The 16,446-nt window shown below is 34.2% G+C and overlaps 1 protein-coding gene across 1 annotated transcript in view; it reads right to left on the reverse strand.

The window, feature by feature from the left end:
- Positions 1–15,379, reverse strand: part of LOC140450348 (myrosinase 1-like) — a 55,072-nt gene extending 39,693 nt beyond the window's left edge. Inside the window, exon 1 of the mRNA XM_072543941.1 lies at positions 15,308–15,379. Within this exon, the coding sequence (XP_072400042.1) occupies positions 15,308–15,345 (38 nt within the window). The 5' untranslated portion in view covers positions 15,346–15,379. The remainder of the gene's footprint in view (positions 1–15,307) is intronic.
- Between the last annotated feature and the right edge of the window lie 1,067 nt (positions 15,380–16,446).

Raw genomic sequence — 16,446 nt, forward strand, 5'->3', positions numbered from 1 at the left:
TTGCTTATTGTTCTTCGCTCTTTAAAGCGTATCCTCTTATTTACGTTTTTCCATCTTTATTTTTAATGAGACAAGCCTCTTTTTGGCGCTTAGTACTTTTGATTTCGTCAATAATAATTCATACTTACTGACTTTTTTGTTTTTTAAAATACGTCTGTCCTTGTTGCAGTCGATTGGCTTATTCTACATCTTAAAAAAATTAACATACAAATCATCGAGACATAGAACGCTCTCTATCAACAACCGATAATATACTCTTTATTTGGCTTTTTATAATCAGGGATCTTGTAACAAAGCTAGATCTAACTTTAAAATATATTACACTTTTTTAAAATACCGTTGTTACAATACTTTACAGAATAACAATTATTTTTAACTTCAAAATCTCAATTGAGGAGCATACATGTAAAAACCGATAAATCCACTTTTTCCAATTTCGAGATAAATGCCAAAAACTTATACAGCAAAATCCCATTTAATCAACAATCTATTTGTCATTTTTTTTAATTTATCGGGTTTTGTTTGAAAACCGAAATTTATCGGATTTTGCCTGAAAGATATTTGCAAGAGCACCATATTTTTGTTGGTAATAAAAGAAAATAAACGAACTTGAATGTAGAAAATTATTTTTATTATTTAACAAGTTGAAAAAAGTAAAAAAGTCAAGTTAAATCTGAAGTGTTGGTTCCTCTTCCAGGCAGTCACAGTCTTTATCGAACTGTTGATTTAGTAAGTGTTTAAGGGATTTTTTTTTCTTTTCGGGGATATCCCGAGTCAATTCTTTTTCTGAGATGGTTAACTCAATATCGGAAAATTTTGGTTTCAAAAGTTTTTCAAAATTTTCCAACCCACTGGTAAAATAATAGTTTTGGAATGAACGTATTTTTATGAATTTGCCATTGTTAAATTTTTTTATTACAATTTTCTTTGTATCGGCTAGCGCTTTTACTTTTTTCAAGCCAACTTGAAGCTCTTTCATATTAAACAATCTCCAATCAGTGCCTATCTTTTTAACAACTCCAATCTGTTTGTAAATTTCTTCATATTTCTCTCTAGAGAGAATTGTGGCTTTTTTTTCTTAGAAGCTTTTCTACTCTTCCAAATACCCTGTCTGCTGGCAAATACGAATGGCCCCTGACTGGAAATACAAGTAATATTTCTGTTACTTGAACTGGAGCTTTAAATCTAAGCCAGAAGTACAGCGAATGAATAATATGGGAGTTTTTGTTTTGTCCACCGCACCCGTCGCAAAAGAGGCGAAGTGTCGTAATATTATCGTACTCTAAAGAATTCAAGTAATTTACAAGTGCAGAACCTATTTCAATTGATCCTCTACCTGCCTGATCTTCAGTCCACGTAAAAAAAGTTGGATGTTTGGACTGGCTATCAACGCAGCAAAAAACATACATGCCAATCTGCTGTGCATAAAATGCATCATTAATAGGTGTTTTGGGCAAAGGCTGCACCTGCTGCATATCAAAGCAGAATGTAATGAAATTTTCAGGAGTTTCTTTTAGCAGACTATAAAATGCATTAGCCCTCTTTTGGTGGATACTTCACTCAGTTCGAAACTCTCTTTTCTTTACCTAGTTAATTGCCGTTCTAATTTTGAATTTAAGTCTGGTACATTGTGCGCGCACATCTGATGCTGGAGTAGAAAACTCAATGTTAAAATCATTAACGAATATCCTTCTAAACATCGAAAAGTTTACATTATGTTTAGGGTCGCATTGAGTGAGGTACATGCCATGTAATTTCTTTATGCTTAGATCAACGGCCAAATAAATTCGTCTTACTTTCTTTCTATTATAATTATTTTCTTTCTTGTAGTTTACCAATAAACTCTCTTATTTTATTCTTTTTGACAACAGATTTTGTGGACCCGTGATCTTCACCCCGATTTTCTTTTGGAATATTTCCATCTGACAATGTTTTAGCAGCGTAGTTTATGCGATCTTTTTTAATATTCACACATTTCAAGAAAAATGCCTGACATACCTGAACTTTTTTCTTGCTGACTCTTTTCGACAAGAAGTAGTGTACGGAAAAGTTACGCCCCTTGATTGCTCGTTCTGTTGTCGATCTTTCAATTGGAAGTACTGACATCTAATGACACAATTTGATATCCTATTCTGACTTCACATTATTTTCAAAAAATTTATTTCGAATGGCTCGAATGTCACTTTCAGCAATGCTATTGCAGTGATAAGTGCCATTATGTTTGCAAACTATTGTAAAGTTTTTCAAATGAGGATCGCTATCACGATATCTAAAACAAAAAATGGATTAGGTAACGAACGTCTTAATTTATTCTTTACCTGTTACCTTTGCTTTTGCAATTTCTGCCTCTTGGTCTCACTTTTCTGTTTTTTCCTATTTCCTATACTAATTTCCAACACACTTGCTTCCATTGTTAAAACTCAATAAAATTATGTTAAACAACTGCTTAATACGTAATTTATAAACAACATATCATAACCTCTTAATCCTTGCCCCCTTAATTCCGATAACGTGATTATGGTAACACAGTCCTCTCGTTTTTAATTTACAAACTACTACCATAGGAAAAAAAGTATACTTCTTTGTTTATGCTACTACTATAAAACGAAGCCCAAAACAGCATAAACAAACCTGCTATAAGTACGCACTATATTATGGATTTACGTCATAGATGGCGAATTAATTATTTAAAGATATATCGGGTTTTGCTTAAAATTTGGATTTATCGGCATTTGCTCGAACTGGTGAACTTTGTTCATTATTTTAAAGGAAAAATATCGGTTTTTGTTGGAATTTTATATTCTAGGAACATAGAGGGCTATTTAATTGGTATTAATCCATATTCAGGTTAAAAAATTCAAAAAATGGATTTATCGGTGTTTGCATGTATGCTCCTCAATTACAACTGTATCAAACTATCAACAACATATGTTTATATACATTTTTTGATGTTCCAGACTTCACTACACATTTCAGGATTTTTCGATGGCATTTTTTATATTCTAGAATTGTAATACTTCTTTTTCTTCTCTTACTTTTTCGTTAAGGAATTTCTCCTATGTGGGATAAACCTTACTGAACCTTCGTAACACTGCTCCCTTCTTCCAAGTTTAGTAGGGACCGATTGAAACCAACAGTGTGGATCAATTACATACTATGGAGTTAATTTTTCGTTATGCACTATGTTGGGTTTACTTCTTGATGAAAATTGGATGCGGTATATAAGATCGTTTATTTTCTGCAGGACGGCGTACGGGCATACCCAGTTTCCTTGAAATTTTAGACAGTCCTTTCGTACGTGTGCGATTGTATAATTATACTAGGTCACCTCTTTCAAATGTTGTACCTGTAGCATGCATGTTGACCCTGGCCTTGGCAAAAATAAGATCTTAAGAAAGCTTCAGTTCTCTTTCGGATGCTTGTTTTCGAAAGAGAATAACCGGTTGCTTCTTATTCGAAATTTCTATAGGCTGACAGGAATAGAGGACTTAAAGTATCCCAATCTTTTTAATTATCAGCGACTAATATTAAAAGGTATTGACAAACAGTTGTATTAAGTCTTTCAATCAGTCCGTCTGATTTAGAATGGAGAGGCGTAGTGCGAGTTTTCTTATTGACCAAGATTTTCATTATATTCCGATATTCCGATAAATTCCGATTCAAAGTTTCGTTCTTTATTCTAGTGTAACTTTAAAGGAACTCGGTATCTTGATTACGTGTTTAATGAATGCTTATGCTACTTCCTAATTGCAAAGACACATTTTAAAAAATAATCCATTGTAACCATTAAGTACTTATTTTCTCTCTCTGTCATCGAAAATGGACCGAAAATATCCACTGCCAGTCGTTTAAAAGGCTCTACGGAAAGATATTGTCCCATTTTACAACGACTTTATATTTTGGGGTCTTTTTTCCCACTACATAAATCACATTTCTTACACCAATCTTCTACATCTCACCGACAATTGATTCAGTAAAGTCACTTTTAATGTGTTATTTTGGCAATAATACTTGTTGAACTGTACGTAATCCATTGGGACTTTCGCACTTCCGATATAATAGACCACTGGAAAGATACAGACATTCTCATTGAGCCTAGCACGCTTTTATAGTTCCACTGTATTTGGTTATTTCCTGCCAAGTAGGTTTTACTTTATTATTGATATCAATATAATTTTTTAACTTTTTCTTCTTAAAAAACGTCCATTATCTTCTTTCCATATAACTCTGGTTCTCCGGAGAGCTACTTTTCAGATACATTTTTTTTTCTTTAAGCTAATACTGACTTTGAACCTGTAATTTGTTGAAAGCATCTTGGAATTCTTGTAATTGTTCATTTCACACATCTGAAAATTTGACACCTGTTCTTTTAACTGTTTCATTTAATTTTTATTAGTTGCTGGAGTATCTTTTCCCCTTATGTGCTCATTTTTGGAAAATAGATATTCACACTGTGGCTATTAATTAATGCTATTAGTGATGTATTCTTACCATTTTCTTTTTAATATGAGAGATTGAAAATGGCTGAACAATTAAAAAAAATTGCCTCATGGTGGTTGTATTTCAACATGTGAACAAAGTATATGAATTAATGCCAATGCTTTTTTGATCTGGCTAAAGATGTTTGTTGGTGCTGTCAGGAACGACAAAAGAAATTCAAGCTCTTTTGATTTTAGATGGAACCGGTTAAAACAATGAACTACTATGCAAGGAATAACGTACATATGGTAAGCCTCCTCCCTTATACTACGCACAAGCTTCAGCTACTCGATTGTGCAATAATGAGACCCTTTAAATTAGCACAAAATAAAGTTTGTGCTAAGTGAATGAACCACTATTGTCCTCTTAAATTAGCTCAAAGAGATATTGTGGGTTTGACTGAAACAGATTTAATGGTTATGTCGGCCTTTTCCTGCAATCGATTTTACTCATTAAAGAAAGACATCTTTACAAATTTAGACTGCATAGATACAAGACACTTTACTCAAAAAAACGAAGCTTATACAATACCCAAAGTTTTCAGTATTAAGAATCGTTCATCTAAAGAATTAGTGACTACAAAAGATACTAATGCAATTCCTTCTACATCTGTTGAGTTGAGTCTAAGACTGTTAAGTTTAATATTAATTTTTGTCATATCCTTCGCCCTCCTGGTCTTCGCTTTCCTTCTACTTTTCCTTGTAGAACTAATTGCAGCAACACATATCTTTCGATGTTCCTCATGATGTGACCGAGGTATTCGATTTTCTTCTTCTTCTTCTTCTTCTTTTAATATAGACATGACTCTGTCTTCGGCAATGTATTATCTGAAAGACTTAAACATTTTACAAAGGATATTGTTGGTCAATATCAATGCGGATTTACTGCTGGAAAGTCAACTACACATCAAATTCAAGCACATAGGCAGATTCTAGAAAAGTCACTAGAATATAACATAAAAACACACCATCTCTTCATTGACTTCAAAGCAGCCTATGACAGTGTGAAAAGAACTGCATTATATAATGCAATGATAGACTTTGGGATCCCACCTAAGTTAGTTAAGTTGACCCACCTAACAATGCAAAACGTAAGCTCATGCGTTAGAATTGAAGGAGAAAATTCTACGTTCTTTGACATTAATAATGGTCTAAGACAGGGAGACGCGTTGGCGTGTCTGCTTTTTAATATTGCCTTGGAAAAGGCAATCAGACAATTAAATATTAGAATGAATGGAACTATTTTTAATAGATCGACGCAAATTCTCGCATTCGCTGACGATATATTTATAGTGGGCAGAAGTATGAGAGACATGGTGCAGTGTTTTACAAGGCTTGCGGACGCAGCAAGTGAATTAGGACTTGTGGTAAACGAGGAAAAAACCAAATATATGTTGGTTTCTAAAAACCCTCGAAATATCCAACAAAGGATTCAAATTAACAACCATACCTTTGAGCAAGTCAAAGAATTTACATATCTTGGATCGCTAGTAAACGCAACAAACACGACAAGCGACGAAATAAAAAGACGCATAGCAATAGCAAACAGAACTGTTCACGGCCTCCAGAGACATTTAAACAATAAAAATATAAAACGTGCACTAAAGCTTAATATATACAGGACCTTAATAAGACCAGTTTTGATATATGGGGCTGAAACGTGGATCTTATCTCAAAATGATAAAAGACTTCTTGGTATTTTTGAGAGAAAAATTCTTAGAAAGATTTTTGGGGCCGTAAATGAAAATGGGCTATGGCGTCGAAGATACAACTTTGAACTGTATCAGTTATACACCGATCCAGATATTGTGAAATTCGTTAAAGTGCAGAGACTTAGATGGGCTGGACACATTGCTCGGATGTCAGATCACGAATACACGAAGAGATTAACATTTTCAAAACCAGAGGGCACAAGAAGCAGAGGACGACCACGAATGAGATGGATTGATGATGTGGAAGAAGACCTACAGATTTTAGGGGTTAGAAGATGGAGGGAAGTTGCCAGGAATCGACAGGAGTGGCGACTTCTTTGTAAGCAGGCCAAGATCCACAACGGATTGTCGAGCCACTTATGATGATGATGACTCTGTCTGTTTTTCAATGTGCCTCCAGTAAGTTTTCATTAAATCGTTTGCGTGGTCTTCCTACTGATCGTCTTCCTATTGTGGAACCGTCTCTTGCCGTCTTTACTACTCTATTTGTTGTCATTCGGCTTATATGATCGTTCCATTCTACTCTTCTATTTCTTACCCAGTTTTTGCTGTTCTCCACCTTGCATCTATGTCGTATATCTGTACTTCTAGCTCTGTCCCATAGTGTCTTACCATCAATTTTTCTAAGTGTTTTCATCTCTGCTGTTTCTAATATCCTTTTTGTTCTCTCTGTGTCATATCTTGTTTCTGCTATCATTATTGGTCTGATGACTGTTTTGTAAATTCTGCCTTTCAAACTAAATGGCTGAGTAACCCAGTCAGAAACAAATAAAAATCCCCCATGGCCGCATAAACATTCAAGGGTAGGAACTACAGAATATAGTCAGACAAAATGGTTCTAGGAGATGAACTAAGCAGTACCCAGTCGCAATCCATCAGAATTTCACATTGGCAATCATTAATTGCTACTGGATTCATGAAATAAATGGTGGTTATCGGACTCATGGATATATGAAAATATTGACGGTCCATTAGTAAACTATAAGCAGCCAAAGGGAGGAGTTCAAAGGGTGAACACCAAATATCTCTGACTTCCAGCCGAGAAGCATTAGACCAGAGACAAACTGGTCTTATTATAAATATTAAGTTGAAGAAAGACTTGCACTATTCAGGGAAAAGATTTAATAACATGTCAATGAGTGCCTTCTCTATTTTGTTGTTCGAGTTGGCAATATGTTTAGTATCAAAATATTAACCATATATTTGTAAAGGGCCTCGTGTCTTTAGTGGGATATTTGTTTCTAATAATATAATGTTTGTCCACGTTTGGCCTACTCTATGACATAGGAGTGTTTAGAAATTAGCGTTGCAATACATGTTGCAATATATATCAACGCTTGGAGGATGACCTTAATAAATTTTAGCAGCAGAACGTTGAGAAAGAGGGTAGTAAATAAATCATGTACTAGTAACTAACTTTAAACGTATTGTAATCCAAGTAGTGTTAATATATTGTAACGATGCGATCGTTAATAGTCTAACACTTCGAACGTTAGCAAAATTTTTCAAATAATGAAACCGAATCCCTACATAGCTACTAAATCGCCGCCGTAAAAGTAGACAATTTAATATATCGATTTACAATAGAATCGATTTCCTTGTCATTAAAGGGACAACGAATACTTGCCAGTGGCCATGTTCATTTTAGAACAGAACTTCAAGAAGGAAAGTAGTTAAGTTAAGTTATCACGGCATGCAAAACTTAGGAGCAGGGAAATGGAAAATTTTTTTAAGTTATTTATGGTTTTTTTGGGAAATATGAAATTTTAGTTGTGAAAAGAATTTAGTTTATGTATAATTTTATTTAGAAAGTTACGTTGTTTTATGGGAAAATCACTCCGAGGTTCTGGTAAGTACTTTCAATACACGTACATCTTCCATTTAAATTTGCCAGTTCTCAATCATTTAAATCTTCTCACCTTATTAGACCTATCCAAAAATCATTCTTATTTTTTATATACATATATAGGTAAATTCCAGTATGGAAATATTAAATATTTGAGTCAAGGTCACTTAATGACCAATATATTCCAGTTTTGTCATGTGAACAAAAACTATAAGTATAAAAAGACAGAATAAAAAGGTTTTTTTTCTGTTCTTTAGTAGCCTGCCGGCTCCAATCATTGGACCTTTCTTTTTGTTTTGGGAGAAGAAAATATTTTTATTTTGGATACTTGTATTTGGAAAGAAGTTTTTTATTTTGGGAAGAATCGGATACTTTAATTTGGGAAGAATTTTAGGTTTTATTTTATGGTTGGTCTGCCCGTCCGTGGCGGATACAAAGAACGTAGGCTGATCAATCCTAGAGCCCATCCACTACCTGGACACTCGACAGCGGATTAGGGAACTTCATTTTCAGCAAAAGGGTTACTAAGGACATTTATTTTCTGGTTAAAGCTATTAGTAATTCAAATTTTTATATTATATATTATATCCTCGGATACTTAGGCCTTCAGCCTAGGTGGGTTACGAAACAGATTTGTGCACAATCCCTGGTTAGTACCCTCAACTCTTTGAATCCTTTCACTTGCTTTAATTTTGTTATTCCTTATTTACTTTAAATTTATTTATTTATTAATATTTTATATTACACTTAATAAGTTGTCAGGATATATTATCCAATTTTATGATTATTTGTATGTACCCTCATATATCGAATTGATGTATGTATTGTTCTAGTGTCTTAACTGACTAGTCTTAGATTTGTAAACTGGCCTTTTTGTACTTGTATAAGTATTTAATTATTTTCTAATATTTCAATTACTATTTACTCCAAGTGAGTTATCCTAAACATCTGTTCAGAAGATTTCTCGATGTTGGAGCTGGAAGCGGCTCTCTCTGACACAAAAACGAAAAAAGCAGCAGGGATTGACGAGTTGTACCCAGAAATGCTTAAATATCTGGGAGCCGCAGCCAAAGGCACCATTCTGAATTTGATTAACCTAACATGGAATTCAAGAGTCCCAAGTCAGTGGAGGAAGAGTGAGGTCATACTCACCTTAAAGAAAGGAAAAGACCCGAGCCTGACTGATAGCTACCGGCCAATATCCCTCACAAGCTCCTTATGCAAAGTAGCCGAAAAAATGGTTCTGGGCAGACTAAACCGAGCCTTAACCCATCTTGAACTGATTGACGACGCTCAAGCTGGCTTCAGGAAACACAGGAACACCATGGACCATGTAGTCGATTTTGCCCAAAAAGTCAAGGATGCTTTCCACCGTAAGATGTCAACAGTAGCAGTGCTAGTAGACCTCAAAGCTGCATACGACACAGTATGGAGAGGTTTGCTGTTACACAAGATAGCGAAGTCCGGAGTTGACGGCAAACTATTCAATTGGATAAAATCCTTTCTCGGGGAAAGGTATCAGAGAGTCAAATTTCACAACCACTGTTCCAAATTCAGACTGCAAAGACAAGGGCTGCCACAAGGAGCTGTCATCAGCTGTCAATTGTTCAATTTAATGATAAACGATGTGCTCGAAATGATTAGAAAGGCACCTGGTGTGGAAGCCCTCCTGTATGCTGATGACCTCCTAATATGGGCATCAAGTAGCAGTCTGAGAGCGCTCGAGGGAATAATGAACCAGGCTCTAAAAAATCTAGAAAAATGGGCGGATAAAAACTGCCTAACAGTCAGTACAACCAAAACCGTATATCAAGTACTTAGCCTTTCAACAAAATAGACTGCTGTCAAGCTGACGTATAAAGGAGTTGATCTGGAAAGACAGGACGTTACAAAATACTTGGGGGTGTACATAGATAAGAAAATGACGTGGAAACCTCAAATCGACAACATTGCAGAGAAAGCCACAAAGAGATGTCGACTGCTCAAACGTCTCACAGCAACAAAGTGGGGCGCCACGCAAGATGTCCTGATAGCTACAATAACTGCGAGTACAAACACCACCTCCAAGCTTGAAGTCGCTCAGAACACTGCCCTTCGCGTCATCACCGGTGCTCCAAAATCAACACCGATTACATCAATGGAAGCCCAGACCGGTATTGAACCAATACAATGCCGCAGAGAGCAACACGCGTTAACCTTCTGGGAAAGGCAAAGACGAATACTTCCACAAAAATGGGACGAATATAGACAAGCAGCCTCACGTCTTAAAACACAAACCACTCCGCTTACAGTAGCAAACCAAATCATGGAAAAATACCACATTGTCCTGTCGGAAGCCGCCCCCTTCCCAGCGCAAACCACACTGGCCCGCTGTCTACCAAACACAGAATTACTGCTTGAAAACCATAACGACCCGAAGCACTTATCGTCAGACATTGACCTAGGGAAAGCCGCCCTAGAGACGATACACACCAAGTACCCAGCACATGAGTGGATCCACATATACTGCGATGGATCCTCGATGCCGGACTCGGGAAGAACAGGAGCAGGATACGTCTCAACGTTCTTCAAAGGCTCTATAGCTGTGGGTGCCCCTCTCACCAACTACGACGGCGAAATTGCTGCTATACACGAAGCTGCAAAAAATCTTGAGAATTTCCAACACCCCCAAAAAGTTGCCTTTTTCATCTACTGCCAAGCCGCAATCCTCGCCCTGTCGACAAATCGATACACCGACTGTGCCAAAACAATATCTTGCCGCGTCCAACTATCGAACTTGATGGAAAAAGGGTGGCTGATTACTCTACAATGGATCCCTAGTCATGTCGGTGTTGAAGGAAATGAAGCGGCGGATGAACTTGCAAAAGAAGGCACTACTCTTCCACAGCCCCCTAGCTTCCAATCGTACACATCAGCAAAGTCCACCATTAGAAGAGGAATCAAAGCGAAGATAAAAGAGCAGCAAATACAAGCCGGTGCTGGAAATCTTGGGCCCACCTAATAGTCACCAATCCCTCGCAACTTGCCGAGACCCATTAGTGTAGCCGTGTTCAGAACAACTACGGGGCATGACTACCTGGCCTCCCATCTACATCGCACCGGCGTCCGCGAAAATGACAACTGTCCACTATGTGATCAGCCCCAGATGGATGCTGCTCACCTTCCAGAGTGCCCAGCCCTGAAAACAGACCCACCCGAGGAGGATGAAGATCGCCTACGAGAAACGGCTCGTCTATACTGGTCAGCGCGCCACCAAATGGCTAACATGCCAAGGGTGGGCGTTGGCTAGTAAGTAAGTAAGTAAGTAGTTATCCTAAACAGTAATCCCAGATAATTTTATCTCATTGTTAAAGAACTGGGTAGATCAATTTTTGTATATAATTATATTTTGGTTCATATTTTTAGGTAACTGTTTTTTCTTGTAAATATATATTTTGGGGATATATTTTAATAATTGTTTAGTGTATATAAGTATAGGGTTGGGATAGTACATAAGATTAGAATATAGTGTATAAAGCATTTCTGATTTTTATTTGATTCCTATCATTTATTTTTCAGTTAGTATATAACTACATATATCCCAAATTGGAGTGATATTCAAAATTCACCCTGGCGCCCATCTCAAGATCAAGATCTTAGGATTGATCTAACCTTAGGTTACTACAGGCAAGCAAACGTGCCAACCTTCTCTCTGAGCAATACTCTCATTCTCTTGAGCTAAGCCTATTCTATTGTAGAACTTCAAGTAAATGTTGTATTTTCTTTTGTGTTGGTTACATTCCGTGTTATTTAATCTTATTAAAATATTAATTAATTAATTTTAAACTTTATTTAACCATAAATCTTACATAATTTCTAATATTGGCTTCACCATCTCAAGCTTTTCCCTTTTAATTTGCAACAATTAGATTTTCCCTTTTTTGATTCGTAACAATATGATCATTGGGATGTCGTGAGTTTTATTCAACAAACAATACTTAGAAACCCTTGAAGGTAAGCCAATAATACTATTGAGCCTGCAGTTACTTTTAACTAACCCTATGGAAGAAATAAACACGCATCATGCCTGATCTTATACAATAAGACAAATACGCAAATAATGTTTTTTTATTTTATTATTAATATTTTCCCCTACAAGTACTTAATTTTTAATTAAAGAAATAAAATTTGACTATAAATTAAAAATTTGGCAAAATAAACCATACATTAAAAAAACTTTTCTTGCAAAAATGGATTTTTTTTTAACAAACATTTAGTGCATAGAATATTACCACAGCTCGTGGTATACTTTCTTAATAATACAACTCTTAGTATAATAATAATAAATCGCCCTGTATAATATTTCTTTAGTGATTTATCAGTAATATCATTTTATTGAACACACATAAAATAAACATTTAAAATAACCTTCATTATAATAATATCTAAAAAAACAACATAAATAAAAGTAAATTATTAATCAAAAATAAACAAAAAATATTATCACTACCGTCTATCTATTTATTAATATGAAAATTTAAGTGAATCTTAGGAGGCTATGATAATTTGAGATTTTCGTTATTTAGGTACATAATTTGTCTTTTCGTTCGCCATCTTTATCATTTATTTGCTTTTCTTGTATTATTTTGGCGGGTTTTTATTAGTAATAGTTAGCAGTAATTAAAATAACTTCTTACTTCATATTATAGAGATTGCTACTAGCATACTCAGGCATGTTATGTTACTATAACGGCCACATAGATCAACAGCATGTCATTTCAATTCACCAAAGACATCCTCAAAAAAAAAACGGGTACCGAGGATGTATCGTGAAAAATATCGACTGAATAACCATTTAATCAAAGTATAGCCAGATGGTTGCCAGATGGTTTAGCCAAATGAACAGACAAGCAGAGAAATAGGTACTGTGCCAAAAATATTATCTACAGTACACGAAGAGGATGCTGTCCCACAAAGTAAGCGGTGCAGAAACAAAACATTGTCAGAATAAGAAAAAAATCTAAAATATTTTGTATATATTTCAATAAGTTGTAAATATTAATAGGCGATAAACATTTTATTTTTTATTTTTATTATTATTTCAATTCTTTCTACCAAAAGTCTTCCTGATAAAAGGTAAAACCTAGAAACACGTTGAGAATAATTGTGGAGCTCGAATTGAAAGGAAAAATGTCATTGATTTTAATGTCTTTTCTCTACGTAAACAGTGCAGAATATAGTGTTTGGTGAGGATAAACTGTGAATGTATTGTCGGAATAAAAGGTTATTTTTTATTCTTTTTATTCGCAATAAGACATAAAAAAAGAACAACAGTTCCATCTCATACCTAGAAAGAAATCGTCAAGAGCCAAGATGCCAAGAGCCAAGATGCAAAGAGCCAAGACTTTACGGCCTACCCAAGGCATTAAGAAGAATTACTATTGAGACCAATAAAATAAAGTCGTTTAGAATTAGAAATACTCAAATATTCAACTTTCTTTATTTATTATTATTATTATCCAGATTTAGCCATACGGCTCACACTCCCTCTAAGGGGAAAATTCACTCGTCCCAGATACCTACGGTATCAAAAGGATTGAGCTTTTGCTCAACAGATCTGGAAGTTGAAAGTAGTACAGCTTTCTGCATGGTCTTGTAGAGATGTTCATTCAGACCTAGCTTTTTTTATGTTTTCTAGGAGGTTCTTTGGAATGACTCCAGTAGTAAAGAGAATAATAGGTATTGTCTGGGTACTTTGAATTTTCCACTGTCTTCGTATTTGAATTTCCAGATCCCCGTACTTGGTGATTTTTCGTTCCGTTTAACACGAAGACTATTGTTCTTGGGTATCGCTACATCAATTAATGTTGTTTGTCTCTTTAGTTTATTAAGTAGTACGAGACCTGGTCTATTATTATTATTAATTAACAAATAAGGACAAAGGAACGAGCTCATATTATGCCAAAAAGCAAAAATTTCTTCTACATTTTTTGTATGATAACATTGAAAATTTAATGTTGCGCATACATGCAATTCATTTAATAAAGAAAAATTAAAAAAAACATCTAAATAAACTTTTATGTAAATATGTACTATTATCAAAACATTTATTGCCTAATTTCGATTATACTGACAATTTTTCATTGGCTTAGTCATCAGTTTTTAGCATTTAACGAAATATTTAAATAAATAACAAACTAATCTATTCTCTTAAAATAAATATAAAGGAACAATTATTATCCTCCATATATCCTCTATCTCTGTTCATACATTTCTCCGTTCTATTACAAAATTCTGTAAAGACTTTCCTAACCATGAGGGGAGCTATACTAGGAACCACTTCTGTTTTTATTCTTGGTCAACATCTTGAACTAGCCGTTGAATATATACCTTTTGGTTTAAGTACCCTTACAAGAAGAAATCGAGCTGGTTTAATTCCAAAGGCCAAGGAATTTTAGAGAAACTACGAAATTTTTTGGAATGTAAATATTTTCACTGTATTGACGTACATCCAATCTACTGTGGCATAGGACACCAATTTAATGGAACCGTATCTGTGAAAGCTGAAATAAGGGAAGGTTGTCAAGAAAAACATTTTTTGACAAACTTAATTTCTCATTCCACCTTTCCTGCTCCTCTCGAAATGTTTTATAATTATCGCCCATTATTAGTAAAACTCAATTGTCTCTTCCAGACTTAATGTTACTGGCAGTTATACCGTTTTATTCAAAAATACACTTTTGAATATGAACTGTTTTGACAGTTCTCAAATTCTATATGCAAGTGTATCCTGGGTTAATTATGCATTAATGTGCAAACTAAAAGTTTTAACGTTATCGCAAAGAAAATGTCGAACAAAATCATTTATAGAAATTATATTACAAAACGCACAGTTCTAAATATTAATTTACAAATATTTGATCTGGTAGGTTGGCTAAATTGTAAAACAGTAAAGGCAAAAACTCCTATTTCAAAAATATGGGTTTCTCATTTTCTTTGTAATAAATTCTTGCCTAATGAGCTTTTTTCTACAATAGAAAGAATTTATTTAAAATTATAAGCAATTAGCAAAGTTAAAAATTCCTCGATGTATATTTTTCAGTAAGATTCATATAGAACGTTATAGATTTTTTGATGTTAGCTTTCAATCATATAAGAGGTCATTATAGCCACAATAGTTCTGTATGTAGATCATACAGGATTAATGTTAGGGAAGTTAAAAAAACCATCTTTTTAAATGCACAAATATTTTGGGAAATAAATTAAGAAGAAAATACAGAAATAATAAATACCTTGATACCAGAACAAGGAGCAGTAATAACATCTTCATTTTCTATATAGTTACCCACTATATTGATAAAACAAAATTAATTTTATTCTGAACAAAATTTGAATTATATATAGATCATTAAAGTACTTTTTGTTATGTCATTATCTAAGTAATTAATTACATAAATATATCAATAAACTATCTTACTATTTTTTTATTTGTTGCATTAACTATCTTAAAAGGCAAGTGTTTTATAAGATGTAATATGATGCAGCAATTTTTGATTAAATATAGAAATAGTTTAATTTTTATATTATATTATTTATTTATATAAGGAATTTTTAGATATTATTGCTATAGATTAGGGGTAGTTAGAATTGTTTATTTTTATTCGGTCAGTAATAACATCTTATTTAACGTGCTTATTTAAATTTTTCCATTTTTAATTGTAAAAAAACTCTTACATTTGGAGAATCATCTTTTGGCACATTACTGATTGCTATTAAAGCCGTCTGTCCTACATTGTCCTTGATGCAGACAAATGGCTAATCGTACATCTTCAATTAATGTACAATTCATCAAGACATAAATCGCTCTCTATCAACATCCGATATACCCTTTATTTGGCAATGGTATATTCAACGCTCTTGTATCAAAGCTAGATCAAACCTTTTTATAGCAAGCGTAAGAGGGGTCATTAAGACCTATTTGATGCATAACAAAAGTTCGCGATAAGTTCCCTTTATATTTTTATTTATTCGTTGTGTGCAAGTACTTGGAGGGGATACGACAAACGATCGTGCGTGTGCATCGGTGTAATCTTGCAACTTTGTTAGCATATTTCAGAAGTAGTTATTGAAGAATTAGATCATCGTAAATGCTCTGTTATTAATATTAGAAATACAACAAAAAAAAGTGAATTTAAGTTCTATCGGTTTCCAAATTCTAATCACAAATAAATGCAACGAGAAAAGTGGATTTATATCATAATAAAGCAGAAGTAAGTAACATAACCCAAATTTTGCATTCTTACGCCCTATTTTGTAATAAGTTTGACTTGAACATTAAATTAAAGTTCACTAAGTGTAAATTTTAATAATATAAAGTTCTTTTAAAGTATAAATTTCAATAATAATCATGTTGATTCAAGTTTGTCCAATT

The sequence above is a fragment of the Diabrotica undecimpunctata genome, chromosome 1, assembly GCF_040954645.1.
Source record: "Diabrotica undecimpunctata isolate CICGRU chromosome 1, icDiaUnde3, whole genome shotgun sequence".
NCBI lineage: Eukaryota > Metazoa > Arthropoda > Insecta > Coleoptera > Chrysomelidae > Diabrotica > Diabrotica undecimpunctata.